Raw genomic sequence first — 8,387 nt, 5'->3', positions numbered from 1 at the left:
TTGGCCACATCTTTGGGACGACCGGGTACCAGGGTCATGACAATGCCACAGGCCACTTCAAGGGCACCTATACTTTTCCGAAGGAGAATGGAATTGATGCCCATTTTCTTCAGCAGAGGAAGGGCTCGAACATAGCTCTTGTAAGCACGTTTCATCTCACTGTAGGCATCCTTGCTGAGTCTGGGGGTCAACTTGATGGTCCCCATGAAAACAAAGAAGAGTCCCAGGGCCGCTGAGAGGGCCACGATAGTCACGGTTCGTGGGGATGCCATGGGGTCACCAAGGCAGGTCCCAACTAATCCCTCAGCTTTGCGCAGCTGGGCTGTCAAGGCGCAGGCAGTTAACACAGGGAGAGCTAGAGGCACGCTGCGGAGGCAGCAGAGAGAATGCATTTAATATTATTATTAAAGACAATATAATGGGGTCAGGAGCTTCAGAAGGAAGAATGGTTTCCAGTTGTAGGAGACAGGGACCACTAAAAATGGATACAAGAGGACAACCAGCAAGAACCAGATAGTGTGAATGTGACCTGGACATGGTAACCTTGGTTCCAGATTCTCTGTAAGAGTACAGGAAGCTCAGAAACAGAGAAAGAAAACCAGAGGACCATAAGCTGATGACAGCAGTGAACCCTGGTCACCACTCCTCGACTCCAGTCCTGCAAAGCCTATCCATTTCCCTAAGACAGCTCTCAACAATAAAGATCTGCCTCCACCCAATTCTTTAGCCTCTACTCCAACCTCTGCTCTTGACTTTCAAAACTCCATGTCCTAGCCAGGTCTTTTCTTCCTCATGGCTCTGCACGCATTGCTACTTTGGTTTGTCATGCCTTCTCTTCCATGAATTGCTTCAGCTTAAAAATCATTTCCTTTGAGAAAGCTTCCCCAGAGGCGTTCCACTCCCACACTCACTCAGTGTGCACTGTCCTGACCTGGCTTGGGACCTATCAAGATCACAACTTTATTGTGTGAATACTGTCTCCTTACATGAAATTAGCTTTGTGATGGCAGGCATTTGATGTATCTGGTTCTTTGCTGAATTCATCACTGATCACAGGTGCCTGTCACCAGCAGGAACAGGTGTTCAACATATTTATTAAATGAGTGAAGGAACAACAGAAGCTGTAGGGTCTAGGTGGTTTTGTTTGTTTGAACCAGCTCTCCATTCCCTCATCTGTTAAATTGGGATAATGGTAATTACAAACTCCAGAACTGCTTTGTGGATTAAGAGTGAAGGTTGCAGTATGCTTGGTATGTGCATGACGTACAGTAAGTATTAGGAAACATTAGCTATTATCACCATTAAAAGGAAACTCTGAGTATCTGAAATCTTTAGACATTGTCAGTAGGAATGTGAAAATAACACCCTTCCTTATAACTGTAAACACAGACAGACCATACCATTTAGTAATCTTACTCCTAGCATACACCTAAGTGAATGAAAAACTTAGACAAAACTTTAGACAGGAATGTTTATAGCAGCTTTATTCACAACTTCCTCAGAATTTAAAACAACTCAGATGTTTCCAAATCACCTAGTAGATAAACAAATCAATGGAGCAAGAAACAAACTGATGACACAAATAATAACACAGATGAATCACAGATCCATTAGGCTAAGTGAGAGAAGACAGAGTCAAAAGGTGACATGCTGTAGGACTCCATTCATGTAGAATTTATATGACATTCCGGAAAACTCAGCCAGTGATTTGCAGACAATAGAGTGGGTGTGAAGAAAAGTAGGGGATGATGGGAGTGCCCCAGCTGGACTGTGGTGCACTGACACGACAGCAAGCATTTATCAAAGCTCATGGGACTGGAACCAGGAAAGGGCTAATTTCACTGTATGCAAATTATATCTAATTTAAAATAGAAAAAATAAGGCACGATAAAACTGCATGTTCCTTCAGGAACTGTACATGTGCTTTCCTTTCTCTCTCTCCTCACTCTACTCTGCTTTCACCTTCTGTTTTATCTTATTTTTATTTCTTAATTGTATGTGTATGTGTGTTTTGCCTGTATGTATAGGTGTAGACAATGTGCATGCCTGGTATCCAAGGAAGCTATAAAAGGGTGCTGGACCTCTTGGAACTGCAGTTACAGACTGATGTAAGCCACCATGTGGGTGCTGGGAATTGAATCCAGGTCTTCTGGTAGATCAGCCAGTGCTCTTAGTTGCTCAGCCATCTCCTTGTCCCCTTTATTTTTAAATTATGTATATGTGCACCATGTGTGTGGTGTTCCTGGAGGGGATGTTTGATGTCTTGGAGCTGGAGTTACATGGTTGCCAGCTGCTCAATGAAGGTACTGGGAACTGAACTTAGGTCCTGGATCCTCTGGAAGAACAAGCACTCTTAAGGGCCCAGCCATCTTGCCAGCCTTTGTTTTTGATTTTTTTTTTTTTTTTTTTTTTTTTTTTTTTTTTTTGAGACAGGGTTTCTCTGTGTAGTCTGGGCTGTCCTGGAACTCACTCTATAGACCAGGCTGGCCTCGAACTCAGAAATCCGCCTGACTCTGCCTCCAAAGTGCTGGGATTAAAGGCATGCACCAGCACTGCCCAGCTCTGTTTTTGATTTTTAAGACATAATCTCATTACAAACTCTCCATCTTTCTGCTTTACAGAGTCCTGGTATTTACAGGCATGTGCCATCACATCCAGATGGCACCTATGGTTTCTGATAATAAAAGTACTGACAGGCAGTGGTGGCACACGCCTTTGATCCCAGCACTTGGGAGGTAGTGGCAGGCAGATTTCTGAGTTTGAGGCCAGCTTGGTCTACAGAGTGAGTTCCAGGACGGCTAGGGCTACACAGAGAAACCCTGTCTCAAAAAACCGAAAAAAAGCTTCCTTCTTCCTCGGCGCTGCCTACGAGGTGGCTGCCATCTGTTTTGCGGCATCATGGCTGCCCTCCGACCTCTGGTGAAGCCCAAGATCGTCAAAAAGAGGACCAAGAAGTTCATCAGGCACCAGTCAGGTCGATATGTGAAAATTAAGTGAAACTGGCGGAAACCCAGGGGCATTGACAACAGGGTGTGGAGAAGATTCAAGGGCCAGATCCTGATGCCCAACATTGGTTACGGGACAACAAGAAAACCAAGCCCATGCTGCCTAGCGGCTTCCGGAAGTTCCTGGTCCACAATGTCAAGGAGCCGGAAGTGCTGCTGATGTGTAACAAATCTTACTGTGCTGAGATTGCTCACAATGTGTCCTCTAAGAACCGAAAAGCCATCATAGAAAAAGCAGCACAGCTGGCCATCAGAGTTACCAATCCCAACGCCAGGCTACGCAGTGAAGAAAATGAATAGATGGCTTGTGTGCATGTTTTGTGTTTAAATAAAAATCACAAAAACTGCCAAAAAAAAAAAAAACGAAAAAAAAATTGTATGTTGATTGTAGATGTGTGGGGAAATAAAGAAAAATAAATTCCTTGTCATATGCTTTTAGTTGAGACAGTAAATTCCTTATCCACCTATCCTCCACCTTCCAAGTGCTGGGATTATAGGTTTGTATCATCACACCCAGCCAATTTTGCTCTTAGAAATAAATATTTTGCTTTCTGAAATACACTGTGCATATATCCCATGTCATTACATAATTTTCAAAACAATAATTTTATGAGTCAATAATATATGTGTGGAGGTCAGAGGGCAACTTGTAAACGTTAGGACTCTCTTTCCAACTTGTGGTTTCGAGGGATGAATTCAAGCATTAGGCATGAAGGCAAATGCTCTATTGGCTGAGCCATCTGGATGTCTCCCTCACACTTCTGCAATTATATTTTTAAGCATTTTTGTTGTTGTTGTTGCTAAAAATTATACTACTCACATTTTTGGCAGGCAAACTAAAACAACAATAAAATTCCATTCCTAACACTGCAACATTAAAAAAAAAAAGCAAATTATATTATTCCTGAAGCAATTTCGATAAAACTATATGTAAGAAAAAAAATAGAAGTTCAGCAGGGCCAGATACTCCTCTGTCGAGGGTTTCACAATGTTGAACTGGTAAGGCGACTCTTCCCTTGGCTGCAATTCCCTCATTGTTCCAGTGCCTGCTGGAAAAGTGGTTCCACAGGGCGATCTGGCTCCTCTTTTTGTGATGTACGAGGCTAAACACCCTAACATTTCCTGTACTACCTGCCCAAGTTTGCATAATACTTCCATATTTAATGCTCACCCCATCTAACGTAGTGTAAGCAGAGCAGGTAGGAGTACTTTGTTCAAGATTATAAGGTTATCAAGGGTGTAACAGGGATGTACAGCCCGGACATTCGGTCTCAAAAACCAAGCACTTCCCAGCATTGGGTCGCTTTCCCCTGCTACTCCCCACCCTAGGGAGGAGGCTTCAGACAATTCAGCCCAGTGGATCTTTATCTAAGGAGCAGAAGCTCTCCCAAACCTTAAATGTCTTTGGCAACACTGCTACTTACCAGCTGGGGTCATTTCACTCCCGATGGCAGGGGGACACAGGCTGCCCCAGACCAAGGGGATCCAGCGAGCGGGTTGCATGTTGGCTTCGGGGCCAGCGGGCTTACTGCCCATCCATTGAGACACTGCCGGGGTTACCGCTCTCTGGGGCGCCCGGGCTCTCCAGAGACACTACGGCGCCGGTGGGGGATGTACCCTGGGCGAAGGAGAGAGGGCTCCCAATCTTAAGAACCCGCCGCGCACGACCAGGGAACCTGTGGTTAAGGGTTATCTGGAGATTTTCCAGGGACTTGACAGCCATGTCTGCGGAAGTCAGTCCTCCGCTATCCCAGAGTCCTCCGGTTCCCGGAAGTGCCCAGCTCTCCGGAAGTGCCGAGCTAGCCGAGCTTGTAGCGGCTTCCTCGAGCCCTGTACCTGCAGGGTTGCTCTTCTGGGGTCCTGGTGACAGACAGATCACGAGCAGGGTTGGAGAAGGCGTCGGGAGCTGAGCGGCGGGATGATGGAGGAGGAGGAACTGGAGTTTGTGGAGGAGCTGGAGGCTGTGCTGCAGCTCACGCCAGAGGTGCAATTAGCCATCGAGCAGGTGAGCGCTCCACCCCCTCGAGAGGAAGCTGCGGTGGAAGGGGCGGCTCTGGGCCGGGGTCGAATCTACCCTTCTAGGCTGGAAAGGTGGTGGCTCGAATGCTGAGCGGAAGTCTGGATGGTGGTGAAGGTGGGAATGGATTTTTCAGCCTGGGGACCGAACACGTCTTCTCTAGGCTCTGTCTTTCGAGGTTGTCACGCCCCTGCTGGGTTTGGGCCGAGATGACAGAATGAGCCTAGGAGGAGCTCCGTGACTGGAGAATTTGGATTATGGGAGATTTTAAGACCTCATTCATTTTCCAGCTAGTGCAGCTTCTCCCGTTTCTCAGGTTAAGCTCTTGGAGTGGTTTGGAATTGGCAGCGGGATACTTTCATTGCGGAAACTAATGACAGAATAGGGTTGTGGGGCGGCATACTGGAAAATGGCCCTTGTGCTGGTGTAAGTGTGTGTGTGTGTACTTGACACAAGGCGGAGTCATCTGGGAAGAAGCCTCATTTGAGAATTCCCTCCATCGGATTGGCTCACGAGCGAGTCTGTGGGAGCATTTTCTTGGTTGATGCTGTAGAATGTCCTAGCCCACTGTGGCAGGTACCACCCCTGGGCAACAGGTTCTGGGTTGTATAGAAAAGCAAGCTGAGCAAGCCATAGAAAGCAAGCCAGTAAGTCACATTCCTTTGTGGTTTCTGCTCCATTCCCTGTCTTGGCTTCACCTGATGATGACATACTGTAACCTGTAATCCAAATAATTTACTTCCCAAGTTGTTTTGGTCATGCTGTATTATCACAGTAATATAAAGCAAACTAAGATAGATCTTTACTATAATTAAAAGATTGAGGGCTAGTGAGATGGTTCAGTTGGTAAAGGTACTGTGCCACCAAGCCTGCTGACCTGAGTCTTTTCCCGAGGATCCTCAAAATAGAGGGAGAAAATTACTCCTGGCCGTCACACATACACACACACACACACACACACACACACACACACACACAAAATCTCCCCAACCCCTGGTCTACAAAGTGAGTCCCAGGAAAGCCAGGGATACAGAGAAACCTGTCTTGAAAAACAAAGTATTAATGGTCCATATATGCTAATTATTATTAGTAGAATTAATATTTTACTTGGGCAAACTTCCTAGTAGTCACTAAGTGAGATACACTCTTCCTTTCCTTTCTTTTCTTTTCTTTTCCTTTCTTTCTTTCTTTCTTTTTTTTTTTTTGGTTTTTCGAGACAGGGTTTCTCTGTGTAGACCTGGCTGTCCTGGGACTCACTCAGTAGACCAGGCTAGCCTCGAACCTAAATCAGAAACCTACCTACCTCTGCCTCTCCTTTTCTTTCTTTTCCATTAGTATTGGTCATTGAACTAGATTCTCGGCACATGAGATAAGTGTCTTACCATTGAGCCATATCCATAGCTCCTAATGTGCTTTTTCTTACAACATAACCCCATGTCAGTTCTCTTAAGGAAGATCTTTCTCCCTTATCAAGAACAAAACTCTATATAGGAGCCTACACAGTTACTTCTAATATCATGACCATACATTTTAATATACTTGACAAGGGACTTTAGTCAACAAAAGACTTCTTGTTGGGAAGAGAGGACTATTAGGGATATTCTGTAGTGTCATCCAAATTGCAAAAATTCTCAGCCTTTTAAGATTTGTACTATATTTATGTGTATGTGACCTGTGCATGTGTCCCCTTGAAATTCCTTAAACTGCCCATGAAGTACGGCATCTAAACATCTTTTGGTAAATCTAGAATTTTTCTGCCAACACTGAGGCCTGGCATTCTCTCTATAGGTGTCACCGGATGAAGTAGCTTAAGTCAAGGGCTGCGTTGTGTGAAATCTGTTAATGCCTGGGATTAAACCCGGGAGCAGGAATAGAAGAGTGAAGAAACTGGGAGCAGTTAGGAAGTGGATAACCCACTTCCTCATACTAGCTCACAGTGACAGGCCCTGTTCCCAGCACTCCCTCTGCCAAGGGCTTTTCATTAATTCTATAATTGCATGTATGTGTGGTGTATTTTTGCCGTAGTTGTGCAGCACAGAAGTACAATGCTAAACTTTCAAAAGAAATGACTAAGCTCCACCTCTCACTGCCTTTGCCTCCACTTGTCCTCTACATCATAGAAGCTATAACTCTTCTAATAGTTATCTTCTCCCTTTTCTGGGAAGTCATATTGGTTTGTTCATTTTTATTTTTAAATAAAGAAAAATTACTTAATTTACTGTTTATGTGTATATGTGTGGGCCTGAGTGAGTTTATGTGCACCACGTAAATTCAGGAGCCCTTCAAGGCCAGAAGATGCATCAGATTCCCTGGAACTGGAGTTGGAGGCAGTTGCAAGGAGCTACCATATGGGTTCTAGAAACTGAACCCAAGTCTTCTGGAGGAGCAGCCATTGCTCTTAACCCTAAGCCATCTCTCCAGCTCCGGATTCTTTAACTCTATATTTCACTGACTACTTCGCTGATGATTGCTTTACAGAGTTATTATCTGTCTCGAGCTAGTAAAATTCAGAACCCATGGGATCACTTTTCTTTTTCTGTTTTATTTTGTTTTGTTTTGTTTTGACTTTTGTATACATGTGCACCAGTGAGCTTGTGGAGGTCAGAGGATAAATTACAGAGTTTGGTTAATTCTATTCTACAACATGTGGGACCTAGAGACTGAACTCAGGTCATCAAGCTTAGAGGAAATTATTTTACCTGCTGAATCTAATTTTGCTAGTCTCTGTACCCTGCTACCCTGTTTTGGAAGCAAGGTCTCATGTAGGCCTTGCCTTCATAGTGTAGCTAAGATTGACCTTGAGTTCCTGATCCTCCACAATCACTGGTACACATGCACACACACACCACTTTCCCAGTGCTAGGATTATAGGTATATACCACTATGCTCAGCCTTTTATAACCCACCCTGTTACACATTTTTCAAATTGTGACTTTTGTGGGGACTTAGTTATATTTCTCAAGATAGTTTTTGTTTGTTAACTTGAATGCCAGTTCTCCATTTTTTTTTAAAGATTTATTTATTATATCTAAGTACACTGTAGCTGTCTTCACCACACCAGAAGAGAGCATCAGATCTCATTATGGATGGTTGTGAGCCACCATGTGGTTGCTGGGCTTTGAGCTCGGGACCTTTGGAAGAGCAGCAGTTGGTGCTTTTAACTGCTGAGCCATCTCACCAACCCAGGGTCTCCATTTTTTAATACTATCTGAAGCATAAAGATTCCTTCAAGGCAAGCAAGGCTGTAGCTTAAGTGGTACAGGATTACCTAGCCATAGATGAGGCACGGGGTTTGAGACCCAGCACTACATAAAACACACACACACACACACACACACACACACACACACACACACACACACACA

At 44.5% G+C, this 8,387-nt stretch overlaps 2 protein-coding genes and 1 pseudogene across 2 annotated transcripts in view; 2 read left to right on the top strand and 1 right to left on the bottom strand.

Annotated features, from left to right (window-relative positions):
• Nucleotides 1-4,787, bottom strand: part of LOC116078700 (transmembrane protein 35A) — a 6,553-nt gene extending 1,766 nt beyond the window's left edge. The window contains exons 1-2 of the mRNA XM_031354043.1: nucleotides 4,430-4,787; nucleotides 6-366 (exon numbers count right to left, since the gene is read on the bottom strand). Of these exons, the coding sequence (XP_031209903.1) occupies nucleotides 6-272 (267 nt within the window). The 5' untranslated portion in view covers nucleotides 273-366; nucleotides 4,430-4,787. The remainder of the gene's footprint in view (nucleotides 1-5; nucleotides 367-4,429) is intronic.
• On the top strand, nucleotides 2,850-3,368 carry LOC116078979 (annotated as a pseudogene).
• Nucleotides 4,788-4,789: 2 nt separating the features above from the next.
• The window catches only part of Vps53 (VPS53 subunit of GARP complex), a 135,372-nt gene continuing 131,774 nt past the window's right edge, over nucleotides 4,790-8,387 (top strand). Inside the window, exon 1 of the mRNA XM_031354443.1 lies at nucleotides 4,790-5,010. Coding sequence (XP_031210303.1) covers nucleotides 4,924-5,010 — 87 coding nt within the window. The 5' untranslated portion in view covers nucleotides 4,790-4,923. The remainder of the gene's footprint in view (nucleotides 5,011-8,387) is intronic.

The sequence above is a fragment of the Mastomys coucha genome, unplaced genomic scaffold (genome assembly GCF_008632895.1).
Source record: "Mastomys coucha isolate ucsf_1 unplaced genomic scaffold, UCSF_Mcou_1 pScaffold5, whole genome shotgun sequence".
Taxonomy (NCBI): Eukaryota; Metazoa; Chordata; class Mammalia; order Rodentia; family Muridae; genus Mastomys; species Mastomys coucha.
This window is presented reverse-complemented; position numbering and strand designations above follow the sequence as displayed.